The 13,497-nt window shown below is 44.6% G+C and overlaps 2 protein-coding genes across 2 annotated transcripts; both read right to left on the bottom strand.

Moving 5' to 3' along the window:
* Positions 1 to 599: 599 nt before the first annotated feature.
* Positions 600 to 3,040, bottom strand: LOC308094989 (transitional endoplasmic reticulum ATPase-like; the record flags this gene model as incomplete). The annotated part of the gene is made up of 1 exon (XM_080441825.1): positions 600 to 3,040. Exon 1 carries the CDS (start codon positions 3,018 to 3,020, stop codon positions 600 to 602), a length of 2,421 nt encoding a protein of 806 aa, XP_080297951.1. The 5' UTR covers positions 3,021 to 3,040.
* Positions 3,041 to 5,975: 2,935 nt separating this feature from the next.
* On the bottom strand, positions 5,976 to 12,980 carry LOC308095405 (IgGFc-binding protein-like). Its single transcript, XM_080442464.1, has 10 exons — positions 12,283 to 12,980; positions 11,493 to 12,091; positions 10,822 to 11,389; positions 10,245 to 10,504; positions 8,818 to 9,162; positions 7,897 to 8,476; positions 7,529 to 7,728; positions 6,919 to 7,293; positions 6,316 to 6,618; positions 5,976 to 6,088 (listed from the first exon to the last, which is right to left on the bottom strand). Exons 1-9 carry the CDS (start codon positions 12,968 to 12,970, stop codon positions 6,331 to 6,333), a joined length of 3,903 nt encoding a protein of 1,300 aa, XP_080298590.1. The 5' UTR covers positions 12,971 to 12,980; the 3' UTR covers positions 5,976 to 6,088; positions 6,316 to 6,330.
* Positions 12,981 to 13,497: the final 517 nt, after the last annotated feature.

Below are 13,497 nucleotides of genomic sequence, written 5' to 3'. Positions count from 1 at the left end.
CAAAAAATAAAAAATATAAAAGAAATAAAAAGTCTATCAGAGAATCTCTTTGCTAAAGTCATTCATGTAGGGTTGTAATATAATGAAATGAGGCCACTTAACATGAGATAATGAATGGGTAAGTTGTCTATGACTTGCTGTTGTTGCTGTTTCTGTTTTAAATTCTGTATTTCTTAATGCTGTTTTTTTTTATTGCGGCACCACCTATAAGGCTATTATTGCGGCACCTATAAGGCTGTCCGCGGCTAATTTCACAAACCACTGGATTGATCAGCGCCAAATTTCATGTGCACTTCCAGTAGTCCCCGAATGTTTTTTTCAAAGTGACATGGTTTTCAGATCCAGGTGAGCCTGCCACCCTATGACGTCATCAACATACAGGAAAGCCATGCCGTCATTACGCCCCTTTTTCTTTTTTTTCTTAATTTGTTTGTGTAATTCTATTTCCAAATTCGTCCTGCCCCAACCAACATCAAAGCCAGGGCAACCCAAAAGGTTTCATGGTTTCTCCACCCAGGGGAAAAGAAAACTTGAAAGCACAAAGTCCTATAAATGTGCAATCTAGTCTTCTCATCATTGAGGGGCAGTAGGCTATATGCTTATCCGTAAAGGTCATCATCATTATCTTCATTGAAAACCTGGCCATTACCAGTGCCTCCTGACCCCTGGCTCGGAGCGCTGCCCCCTGTGGTATTGGAGGGAAACCTAAAGGAGCCGAAGCCACGGCTCTGCTGCAGCGTCTGTGAGAACATTTCATATTTGCGGATGTCATTGTCACTGACGGAGCGACGAGCGAATTGCATGGCCTCCTCAAAGTGGTCCTTCCTGATCTCAGGCACAGGGTCGTCCCCCTCTACTTCCATAGCTAACGGGTTGGTCTGCCTCTCGCGCTCTCTGCGGATCTCTTTCTCAATGCTCTCTCTGATGGCCAGCTTACACGCCCGCTGGCCGATCTCTGTGAGATCAGCTCCAGAAAAGCCATTGGTCATCTTGGCCAGGAAGTCAAGATCCACATCCTTGCTGATGGGGCTTTTGCGAAGGTTGGCCTTGAGTATATTAATCCTACTCTTTTCGTCGGGCAGGGGGATGTAGATGAGCTGGTCCAGACGGCCAGGTCTTAGAATGGCAGAGTCGATGATGTCAGGTCTGTTGGTGGCTCCAATGATGAAGACGTTTTTCTTGCTGGACATGCCGTCCATCTCGGTCAGGATCTGGTTGATAACACGGTCACCGGCTCCACCACCATCTCCTATGTTGGAACCACGGGACTTGGCTATTGAGTCCAACTCATCGAAGAATAGGACACAAGGGGCTGCCTGGCGAGCCTTGTCAAAGATCTCTCTGACGTTGGCCTCTGACTCCCCGAACCACATAGTGAGCAGCTCAGGTCCTTTGATGGAGATGAAGTTAGCCTGGCATTCATTGGCAATGGCCTTGGCCAGGAGGGTCTTACCACAACCAGGGGGCCCATAGAACAGCACACCCTTTGATGGGGTCATGCCAAACTTCAGGAACTTGTCTGGGTGTTCCACTGGATACTGCACCAGTTCCTGCAGCTCCCTCTTGACATCGGCAAGACCTCCAATGTCCTCCCAGGTGATGTTGGGAACCTCGACCACTGTCTCCCTCAGTGCTGATGGGTTGCTCTGACTCAGGGCCCACTTGAAGTCATCCATGGTGACAGCCAGTGAGTTCAAGACTTCGGCATCAATGGTCTCATCCTCCAGGTCAATCAGGTCCATCTTCTTTCGGATGGCCTGCAGAGCCGCCTCAGAGCAGAGAGCAGCCATATCTGCACCCACATGTCCATGGGTCCCATTGGCAACCTGTTCAAGGTCAACATCATCATCCAGCTTCATGTTCTTGGTGTGAATCTGGAGGATTTCCAGTCTGCCTGTTGCATCAGGGATGCCAATGTCCACCTCCTTATCAAAACGCCCAAATCGCCTAAGAGCTGTGTCAATGCTGTTGGGTCTGTTGGTGGCAGCCATGACAATGACATGAGTTCTCTGCTTCAGACCGTCCATCAGGGTGAGGAGTTGAGACACAATACGCCTTTCTACCTCTCCATGAGTCTTTTCTCTCTTTGGAGCGATGGCATCAATCTCATCAATGAAGATGATAGCTGGGGCATTCTTCTCAGATTCCTCAAAGGCCTTTCTCAAATTACTCTCACTTTCTCCAGCCATCTTACTCATTATCTCAGGACCATTAATAAGGAAGAAGAAGGCTCCAGTTTCATTTGCCACAGCTCTAGCAATCAGGGTCTTTCCTGTTCCAGGGGGTCCATACAGCAGGATACCACGTGGTGGCTTGACTCCGATTGCCTTGAACAGTGCAGGGTGTCTAAGAGGCAGCTCCACCATCTCTTTGATCTGAGCCAACTGCTTCCTCACTCCGCCAAGGTTATCATAGCCAACCTCATTCAGAGACTCCTCCTCATCCTCTCTCCTGATGGGCTCCCCCTCACAGTGGATAACCGTGTCAGGAGCAACGATGCAGTAGGGGGATGGATCAGTCTCTACCACCTTGAACCCCACAGCACGCATGCCTCCCCTGACCAGGAAGATGTCACCTTTGCGGATGGGCCTGAAAGCCTCTAGGAAGTATGGCTTGAGGTAGACCTCAAACAGGCTTCCAGTAATCCCCTCTACCGTGTCATCTATTGGGAGAACATGGATTCTTTCTCCGTATTTCACATCGGGACATGGCTGAATGTTCACAACGTCACCCAGACGGACCCTCAAATTGTTGCGGACAACCCTGTTCATACGGACCTTTTCATCGGAACAGGCGTCGTCAGAGAGAACAATGCACACAGTCTCTCTTCTCTTTTTCCCCTTCATCAGCACTGTGTCTCCACGGAACAGCTTAAGCTCATCCATCTTGGTCTGAGAGAGGGAGATCACACTATTGTCCTCATTGACAGATTCATCAACAATCAGTCTGTTGGGCCTTTGCTTCTTTTTCAGAATGGCAGTGGAAAGATCATCATTGTTGGATTGCCCTCCCGAAGCCATGGTTGTTCACCTGGATTAATATTTATGTTTAATACAATTCTGCTAAGCTTTAGTCTTTGTTTCTCAAAGTTGAGTCTGACTATCTCTGTCTTTATCTATTTATGTCCTTCCTGCCAGAAATAGACAATGGCTGTCCCTGGGAGTAAGTTAACGTTTAAAGGCACTTCTTACCATATAAAAGGCTGTCCAGAACTGTGGTCTGAAGTCACACACAACACAAACTGTAGCCTTGCTTATCAATGCACGTCGATTTGCGCGGTGTGTCCTTAATCTGGCATTGTATGCTTGGATGTCTGACGTTCCTATATGCACACATTTCACATTTCTCCCTTAATGCCCTTGTCAGAAAGTAGAACAGCACCAGCATGAAAAGGAAAGATCTCAAAAGTTAAATATGAAGTGTTCTTTTAATAAGGTTCGGGCCGTTACGCGGCACTCACACTTACGTCGCACTGCTGATACGACCGATATGTCTGAGTCATAGTGTTGGGGGATTTGTCAGAGTACCCATTGTACCCTTCTGTCTGTATCCCCTTTGTGCCCATATATAGAGATGTCTGTTTCTGTCTGTCTACCTGTGTCCCTTTTATGCCCATATATGGAGATATCTGTATCTGTCAGTTCTTGTCCCTTTGATGCCCATATATTGGAATGCCCATATATGGGCATATTGGTTGGATCGCGGTACTGGACAGCTGGACATCCGAACTACTTACGGTGGGCACTGCACTCCCTCGAGTCCTTGCCGCCAAGCTTGAAGTCGGTCGGCCCCATATATGCACATGACCATATTTGGGCATAGCGGTCGGTTCTGGGGGAATACTGGTCAGCGGGCTTCTTCTTTCTTCATCTTTCGTGAAGCCACGCCCTTGTCTCTGGTCCCACTTAGAAGAGGCCGGCCTCTGAAGGTGGTCTGTACAGGGGACAGGTGATTATGTGTACTGCAGTCTGCTCAGGCTCACCACACTTGCATGCTACGCTGTCTGCAAGGCCCCACTTCTTCATAGTTGACTTGAAGCAACCGACTCCAGTAGGCTACGCAGGCGGTTCAGCTGAGTCCATTGCCGGCATGGTAGATCTTCTCCTATGATGCCATCTTCCGGATCACTGATTTAGCGTGAGGGCCCGGCTGACTCCCACTCCTGCTTCCAGGATGCCCCTGCAGCCACACGCTTGCAGACAAGTCCTCAGAGACAAGCTATATGTATATGTGACAATGTATAAATTAAGCAAGAACTGCATTGATTGTGTCCACATGAAGAAGGACACAAATAGTAAAGGTGCAGTAATGTTACATTCACAACATCATCACACACACGCAGGTAAATGCGTGCCAGTGTGACGGTGTGTGATGGCCATGGATTAAAATGAAAAATAATCATGAACGCTATGGTGGCGTAATCTTTTACAGTGGTCCAATATTCACACCAGTGGAGGGTAGAACTGATGTAGTAGAATGTCATAGTGATGGAATGTTTAGATTCCATAGTTGGTTACTGACAGAGAGTCCAGGTAAAGCTGAACAAACCTAAAGAGGTCTTAGTTCTATAACAGCCACTGCAACTTTGCATGGACAGAAGGAATAGCTATAAGGAATGGCTTTGATAACACATACCCAGTCTTACAGAATGCTCTCAGTTATGTGTGGGTGCATATATTATTATTATTATATATGTTTTGCACCCTGTCCGTCCGTCTGTATGTCCGTCTGTGAACAGCTAATCTTCGGCACCGTTGGCTTGATCGCAGCGAAACTGTGCACACACACTCACTGGATGCCAGAGCAGACAGAACCTCTGACCCAAATTCTTCACATGGGCCTGTTATAGCACTACCAGGACGCTGATTTTCTTGACAGTACTCCTACTGATTTTGTCCAAACATCACACAAATCGGTACACAGTATCCTAAGATTGACATCTAAAGTTTGCAGGAGTGGCCCGTTTTGAACAAAATGCCGCGAATCATGAACGCAACGTCCGATTGCGGTGAAACTTTGCACGTACATTCGCACTATACGTTGAGGAACGAATGCCACACTTTTTACATTGCCCTATTATAGGGCCACCAGGAGGCAATTTTTTTCACAAAAAGATTTATATTACTCCTACAAGTTTTGTCCAAACATCACGCAAATCAGTACACATTATCTCTATAATCAAGTGATCAAGACAGATTTTTCATATTCCATCCTGATTGACGAATGGAATTCCGATCATTGCTGGCCCACAATAACCATACCTGACCTGGCGGACACCTGTGCTCCGAGGAGCACTTTTTCTAGTTATTATTGTAATTAGTAGGACATTAGTGAGTGTGGATTGTGCTTGTGGGACAGGGGTGTACAAGGCTGGGAGGAATAATCAAAGCGTAGCCCTGTGTGGACTGTACGTGGAAGTTACTGCCCTTTGCGGACTATGTGGTTGAACCTGACAATTTGCTGATACTCTTTGCATCTTGATCTCATCTACAACGTGCTGATACTCTTTCTGCACCTTAATGCCTGATACCATGTACATACCTGCTGCTATGTTCATGCACCTTATGTCTAACCTCATGTACAGTACATACCTGTACCGGCTGGATATACTATGTGTACTGTATATACAGTATATGTAGAAATATTTTCTTTCTCTTATTGCTCTCCCGTCCCCTCCCCCTCTTCTTTTCTCTTTCTGACTATAACAAAAACGATGGAGCTCCCACAAAAACTAATTTCACCCACTTCTTTACACCTGTAAACCTGTAATGTGACAACGTTGATTCTGATCAATATTAAAAGAGGTTCCCCAATGATCATGAGTCAAAAAACCATTTGTTCAGTAGAATATTCCATGTCACAGAAAATCACACATAATGTAACTCTTGGTAGATATTATTATATCATTGCAAATTTTTTAATGATATTGAGAAAGAAAAATCATCCGGCAGGTAAAGGGATTCATACATTGTTCAATGAATATACAGTATATGATTATATATGAATATATAATCAAAGGAGATGTCTTGTGGTGCTGGAGGATCCTTGTTAATACAGTAGATCAGTTGGTAGCAATGTTGGAATCAAACTGGGAAAAAAAGGAGAAACATGTCTTCAGTATTTATTTCTATAACTGAAATGTTGTGTGTTGAGGATATCGCCACAGTCAAAAAGCTATATGGTCATTCATTAAGAACAAACAGAAATAGCTTGCTGACTGACTAAACTCATAGACAAAGTAAACAGAAGAGACATGCACAGGAATGTGTTGCCACAATAAACGTATGCCACTGGAGACATAATGACGCGACTCACCATTCAGGGAAGTCACTAATCACGAGCCTTCCATTTTCCCATGTCCATATTTGCAAAGCGGGGGTGCAGGCCTTCAAGAAAGAATTGCAGGTGCTGTCCAGCCATTGGTACAACAGTAGGTTTCCCACAAGCTCCACATACAAATGCAGCTGCTTTTTCTCTCACGGATATTGTGAGTTGATTGGCAGGACTGAAGGACAGCTGAAGTCCTGGTTCACTATTAATTGTTACTGCGTTGTCTGAGATCAGTAACGATGTGTCGTTTGTAGAGAAAAAGGTCTGATTCAGTTGTTTTCCATTTACCTGCACATGTGTAACAAATACTTTAATAACAGGCACATTGGCAATTTGAACAATTTCACCATAACAACATTTTGCAATTCTGCATTAGGTCAGGAATATTACTAATATTGCTAATTATTAATAAGACCTGGGCTGACAGGGGCCCTTGAAATGTATAGATGTAACCTAACTTCAATAAATAATAGTCTTGTGTTATATGTTGTCGGGGGCCTAGAATTTCAGGTATCACCCTTTTGTTTGAGTGCATAAGAACAAAAGCAGGGACAGCTATCTAAACTTCCAGCTAACCAAGCTACTCACCGATACGTCATGTTTATTGCTAATGGTTATCGTCACGCCATCAAAGAACACATACACTGCCATAATTTTGTTGATCATGGAGGTGCCAGACTTCTGCAGTCTCACCGCCACCCTGAACTCTGACGTTACGGCTTGGTGGCAATCTTTAACCAGCACGTAGGACCCTGAATCTTCAATGTTGCCAGAGTCACCATTGAAATCAGTGAGTGTACCATTTTCTGCCAGAGAACACTGCTTAAGGTGGCAGGCCATTACGCCATTCTTGATTTGACATGTCTCATCACTATTACATGACATGTTCTGGGACAGAACCACTCCTGAAGTGTGGCAGGTGTGGATTCTGTGGCAGTTGTCTGAGATCACAGACTCTCCAATCTACACAGGACACAAAACTAATGATACATACTTCATCACTGAAGACCATTAATCATTATTCAATTCATTAATTATCCAATGCCATATTCACAATCAATATGCATTTCACACACACACACACACACACACGACACACGACACACACCACACACACACACACACACACACACACACACACACACACACACACACACACACACACACACACACACACACACACACACGTAAAGCTCACCTTGTAAGTGTGTCCATCATTGTAACAGCTACACTGATCAATGCTAACACAGTCTGTTCCATTGTAGTAGTAGCCCTGACTGCAGCTGCAGCCTTCAGCGCAGGTGGTGGGACATGAGACTACATCAGACAAACCAGGGCATGGAGTGGTGCAGGGCTGTGCACAGGTCTCATAGTGGCTATTTACAGAGCAGTTTAAAGCTATGGACAAATGATATTATTTTTTATAAAAAGAAGGAAAAAATATCTATCAAATTAACTTCAAGAATGCAAGATTATTGTTGTTTTGATACAAATACAAGAGAGGTAGATATTTATCTATACAATAGATTGTTAGCTGTCCCTGTTTGACAGGAACAGAACACTTACGGCATAAAGTAGGACTTCTCCAGTTCTGGATCTTCACACCAAAGTTTTGGCAATCTGTCATGTATGCGGCAATGCTATGGCAGAGCATGGCGCGATCTCCCTCGGCCATGCAAAGATCATAGACACAATCTTGGTAGTAAGATACTGGGTCTATTATGCCATGGCAGGCAGTAAAGGGACCTGTAGGGCTGGTAATAATTGCACAGTCTGCCTCCAATGCAGCTTTCCTGGAGTCCTCACACTTGGGGCAGACGTCTCCACTGCAGCCATCTTCACAAACCACTCCAGGAACGGACACCCTCCAGGCTGCCCCAAAGGTCAGAATGTCTTTGGTATCATTTGGCATTAATTTCCCATCAGGCAGCTGGAACTCATCTGCTTTGTTGCCGTTGAAGTTGCCACACAGACCACAGGTCTTGCCCCTGTAGTTGCCAGGTACAGTGACAGTGACACGGTAGATCATGTCATATGTCACTCTTAGGCCAAAGTCAGTTATGATGACATAGTACGTATGTTCCTGGTAAACTCGGATGGCACCTTTGTTGAGGTTCAATGGGATGGGAGATTGGACACCATTTACCTGGACAAAATAATGAAGCAATTTGATTATACCATCAGAACACAATGTAAGGCTTTTCTGAATACTTAAGATTGTCAGTTGAATTCTTTAAGTCATTCAGACTTAAGCTCAGCTCAACGGTTTAAATGCTACTATTACAGTGCCTTTGTGCAAGGTACTTAACCCTCAAACTCTCAAACAGTACAGGGTTGCTCCCAGGTATCAATATGTATAATGTCTGTTTATGAGTTTGATGCTGTAAAAGAGCATTGGTGCTTTATCAGAAAAACTGATACATTAAAGATTTTCAACAACTGATTAAATTAAGGCATAATTTAAGACTGTGGCAAAGTGTGACATACCATGATCATTCCAATTTGGTTCCTGTGTAGGATCAATATGTGTCCATAAACTTCAACAGCCACAAGTTTTGCTACCGAGACTTTGGGATTTGCAGACAAGGCGTCCCACTTCTCGTTCTCCACCACCACAGAGAAGGGGTTGAGACGTGTGCCCTCCAGGTGGCAAGCTTGAGCTGCAGTGTAGGTGCAGGTGCCTTGGAAATTGTAGGTGCCATTGTCAAAGGTGTTGTAATGAGGGTCACCAGAGATGCTGCAGGTTCCATGTCCTAAAGGCTGACATGATCGGACACCGTTCTTCACTTCGCACCTCTCATAGGGTCCACAAGAAGCCTTCTTACACTGCACCTAAAATGAATTATATGTTTGGATTTTATTTTCTTAAACATGATGATGCACTAAAAAACAGATTAAAAAAAAGAAAATAGGCAACAAGGAAATCCCAGCCGATAATGGGGCATCTGACAAACCAAAGTTAAAATAATAACATACCCAAGCAAAACATATAATTCCGTTAAATACTGTACAACAGTATGTACATAAAAATTCTAAACCCACTGTACAAGAACTTGAATGGCAGTAGTCAAACAATAGTGCCTAAATATAGTAGAAGTTGGCACACACACAAACACGATTAATGTGTACCTGACAGTACATCATGTTAATTTGGGGCTAATATACTGTGCAATAACTTTCTGAGGGAATGTATACTCAACTCAGTGAGTATATACAGTACATAGCTTCAAGTTTCTTGGGACTGACAAGAATTTGTGCAACGGTTTATATCTTAAATTTTAATTTGTGTTTTGAGAATGGGAATAACAGATTTGAATTGGGTAGTCATCGTGGGCTTGGACCAAAGATTGCGTTTTAATTTTTATGTTTTTATTTTACTGGCAGCATGGGTGGTTTCTCTGTTCTTCCCTCTTTCTGGTGGCACCTTTTTCATTTCATCATAGTCTTTACTATTGTATGTTTCTGTTGATATGAGGTGTCAGATAATGTGTGATTGAAGTGTCCCCCTGTGGTGTGTTCACAAGAGGTGATTGCAACACTGTCTCCAGTACTCTTTTCCAGAGAGCTGTACTGTACTTTATTTTGTGTGTGTGTGTGTGTGTGCGTGTGTGTGTGTGTGTGTGTGTGTGTGTGTGTGTGTGTGTGTGTGTGTGTGTGTGTGTGTGTGTGTGTGTGTGTGTGTGTGTGTGTGTGTGTGTGTGTGTGTGTGTGATATGTGTGTGTGTGTGTGTGTGTGTGTGTGTGTGTGTGTGTGTGTGTGTGTGTGTGTGTGTGTGTGTGTGTGTGTGTGTGTGTGTGTGTGTGTGTGTGTGTGTGTGTGCGTGCGGCTTTGTTGGAAACAAAAATGGAAAGAGAGAAAGAAAAATATTTTAGACAGCCACATAGCCTACACACTGAATTCTTTTCATTTTTACCTTTCCATCGCAGGTGCATTCTTGTTGGCAGTTCTCATCGGGATAAAAGACCTGTCCATGCTTAAAGTATTTGCCCATATGAACACAACCACACTGGCCAGAAGGGACACATTCATCTCCACTGAGGACAAAGCCCTCATTGCAGACACACCCTTCCATACAATGAGCTCTGCAGACAGATGGGCTGGAGTTGTTCTGGCATGATCCCGAACAGCCACTGGTACAAAGCTCATAATGGCCATTTGATGGACACTGTGCATCTATAAGTATATCACAATCACAATCACTTCAATTGCAAAGTACAGTCAATGAAGACAACCAAGACAAATTCTGTCAGGCGACTCAGCGATTCACAAACAAAATAGTTCAATATTACATTTGCACACAGTGGCAACTGGACCTTTCAGTACAAATGGACAGTGCAAGACATACAATATATAATTGACAACACAAATAAAGTGACCAACTCTAATCGCTTCACACAATCATTACTGTATTGTACTGCATTATATGGTGGTAAATATAGCTTTAACAAATTAGAAAAGAGGTTTAGAGACCGGACAGGAAATGCCCTTACCACAGAAGTGAGCCGACCTCCAGGCATGTACTTTTGCACCTTTCAGCTGACAGGCTGCTGTGTAGGCGGTCAGAGTCTTGCATTGCATATTCCTGCCTCCCTGATAAAGACAGACATCATACACGCAGTCTTTGAGGAAACCTGCAGGGTCAACTATGGCATGGCAGTCACGGAAAGGGCCAGCAGGGCTGCTGATGAGACCGCAATACTTGTCGGTGGCAAACAGCTCTTTCTGAGCATCATTGCAGCCGGGACAAGGCCCTTGGCAGCCATCAACACAGCCATGGAGCGCAGTAACCTTCCAGCTCTCGCCAAGCGCCTTGGGAGTGGACGCTTGTTTCCCATCTCTCATCTGCATGTCGTCTTTGGGGTTGAGATTGTAGTTGCCGCACATGCCTTGCATTGCACCCTTGTATGTGCCAGGGATGGTGACAAAGGCTACACTTTTCCAGTCAAAAGACACTTTGACTCCTAAGTCAGTCTGAATGACAGCAAACCAGCCACTCTTATATACCCGGAGTGTATCTCTGCCTATAGTCAAAGGGAGATTTGAAAGCTCATTGTTGACCTAAAGGAGAAGTGAAACAGAAGATGATTGACACATTTATAGAGAACAATTTGCGTGATAGATAGATACTGTAGATAGATATTACTGATCAAAAAACAGTTACCATCACAAACCCAGGGTGCTCCTTGCTGATGACGATGGTGTACCCAAGCACTTTGACCTCCAACATCTTGATGGCCGATCCGGCCTTCTTGTCACGGCCATCAGTCTGCAGCACAACACTGAACCACTCTGGGCTGGTTTGATTGGATGAGACCCCAGCTAGCTCATACACACAGGTGCCCTGGAAGTTGTAGCGCTGCCCATCAAAGGTCACAAAATGAGGGTCACCGGATACCATGCATGTGGCCCAGTTCACTGGGTGGCAGCCTCTGATGCCCTTCACCACCTGGCACTGCTGCCCGAGGGGACAGCCGCCTGCCTCTACGGACAAACTTCCACCAGCAGAGCATATGTAGCGTTTGGTGCAGCTCTCATCACCCCAGAAGGTGGCGCCTGCCTCCACATAGCGGCCTTTGTACGTGCAGCCACACTGTACCTTGGGGACGCACTTGGTGCCACTAAGCACATAGCCATCGTTGCAGATACAGGTTTCCACACAGCTTTGTTTGCATTTGGTGGGTGCGTCTGGGTCTTCACAGCTGGCGGTGCAGGCACTTCCACAGAACTCATAGTGGCTGTTCTCTGGGCACTTTGGTGGAGCTGTAAGGATAAATAGTATATACAGTAACTTTATCAACCTTCCTAATGATCCATATCCCTCAAAACACTATCGAGATGTTCACTTTGCTTTGATCTACAATATACTGTATATGATATATTTAATCATATATGTATTTATAATTTTGATAAACTGTGACCAAATAGCTTATGTTTGCCTTTGGATTACTCACGGCATTTGGCAGCCTTCCTCCAGTTTTGACCCTTGACGCCAGTCCTCTGGCAAGTGTCAGAGTAGACCTGCAGAGTGTCACAGAAGTACGTCTTCATCGTCGCTCCCCTGCACAGGTCAAACATACAGCTGCTCTGGAACACCTTGGAGTCGATGAGAGGGTGACAGCCTGGGAAGTACTGATCTGTCATTTGCGCAATGGAGGTGCAGATGATCTTGTATTCGATCTGTTCGACTTCCGTGGCCTTGCAGTTTTCACACTGTCCGCTGCATTCGTCTTTGCAGTAGGCATCGCCTGGCAGGCCGGGAACCCTCCAGCTCCTACCCAGCGCCACCACATTGCTGGCCACAGAGCCAGTAGGGGTGGTCATATCGTCATCTTGTTTGTTGTTGAAGTTGCCACACATGCCACACACCTTGCCAGCAAAGCTGCCTGGCACAGTGATGACCAGGTACTGCTGCCAATCATACTGCACAGTAAGACCAAAATCTGTTTTGAGGACAACGGAGAAGCCACTCTGAGAGAGTTTCACCTTTCCGTTTGCCAGGTTCATGGGGAGATTCCATACCTGGTAATTCACCTGAAATATGTTGAACATATTACATGTACTGTATGTCACAATCATTGCTGACAATTTCACATTAGAATGCATTGCAAATATAGCCACAGTGTGGTTTGTACAGTACATAATAGTCAGTATTAACATTATTAACATTCATGTATTCATTCATCATATTCACTGTAAAGTCCAGTGCAGATATCTAGGCCAGCATCTAAGCTTTTTTGCATTTTTTTTTCCATCTTCATGGCTCTTAACTTCTCTTGTGTTTCATTCTTAATGCTGCTACTGCTACTATGAAACCTAACTTTCACTCTGGCTGTTATTCTTTTACATAACATTTCTCATACACAGTCAGTTCAGGGATAGGAATACTTTTACATCTTTTTGTCAAAGTGCTGTCTTTGTACCATGCAGGCATGCATCTCTTATTATTGTTTGTTTGTTATGCCATTAGTCTAGTCATTTAAGCTCATGCTGTATGTTGCTCAGTATAGGCATATCAGCAAAAGGTCTAAAAACATTTAATCAACAATACCACATAACATGGAACAATAAACTTTTGTGCCAATATACATTGACTGACTTACCCGGACAAGACCGAACTCCATGTGTACTATGTTGATGGTGATTCCGTACAACTTGACTGTGACCAT

This window comes from Gymnoscopelus braueri (assembly GCF_963280865.1).
Source record: "Gymnoscopelus braueri genome assembly, chromosome: 11".
NCBI lineage: Eukaryota > Metazoa > Chordata > Actinopteri > Myctophiformes > Myctophidae > Gymnoscopelus > Gymnoscopelus braueri.
This window is presented reverse-complemented; position numbering and strand designations above follow the sequence as displayed.

Coding starts and splice junctions, on each gene's coding strand:
- LOC308095405 (XM_080442464.1), bottom strand. CDS start 12,970: ATGTACTGTACAAACCACACTGTGGCTATATTTGCAATGCATTCTAAT. Junction 10,505..10,821: donor GAGGTCGGCTCACTTCTGTG/GTAAGGGCATTT, acceptor ATATACTTATAG/ATGCACAGTGTCCATCAAAT. Junction 6,619..6,918: donor GCAATAAACATGACGTATCG/GTGAGTAGCTTG, acceptor ACACATGTGCAG/GTAAATGGAAAACAACTGAA.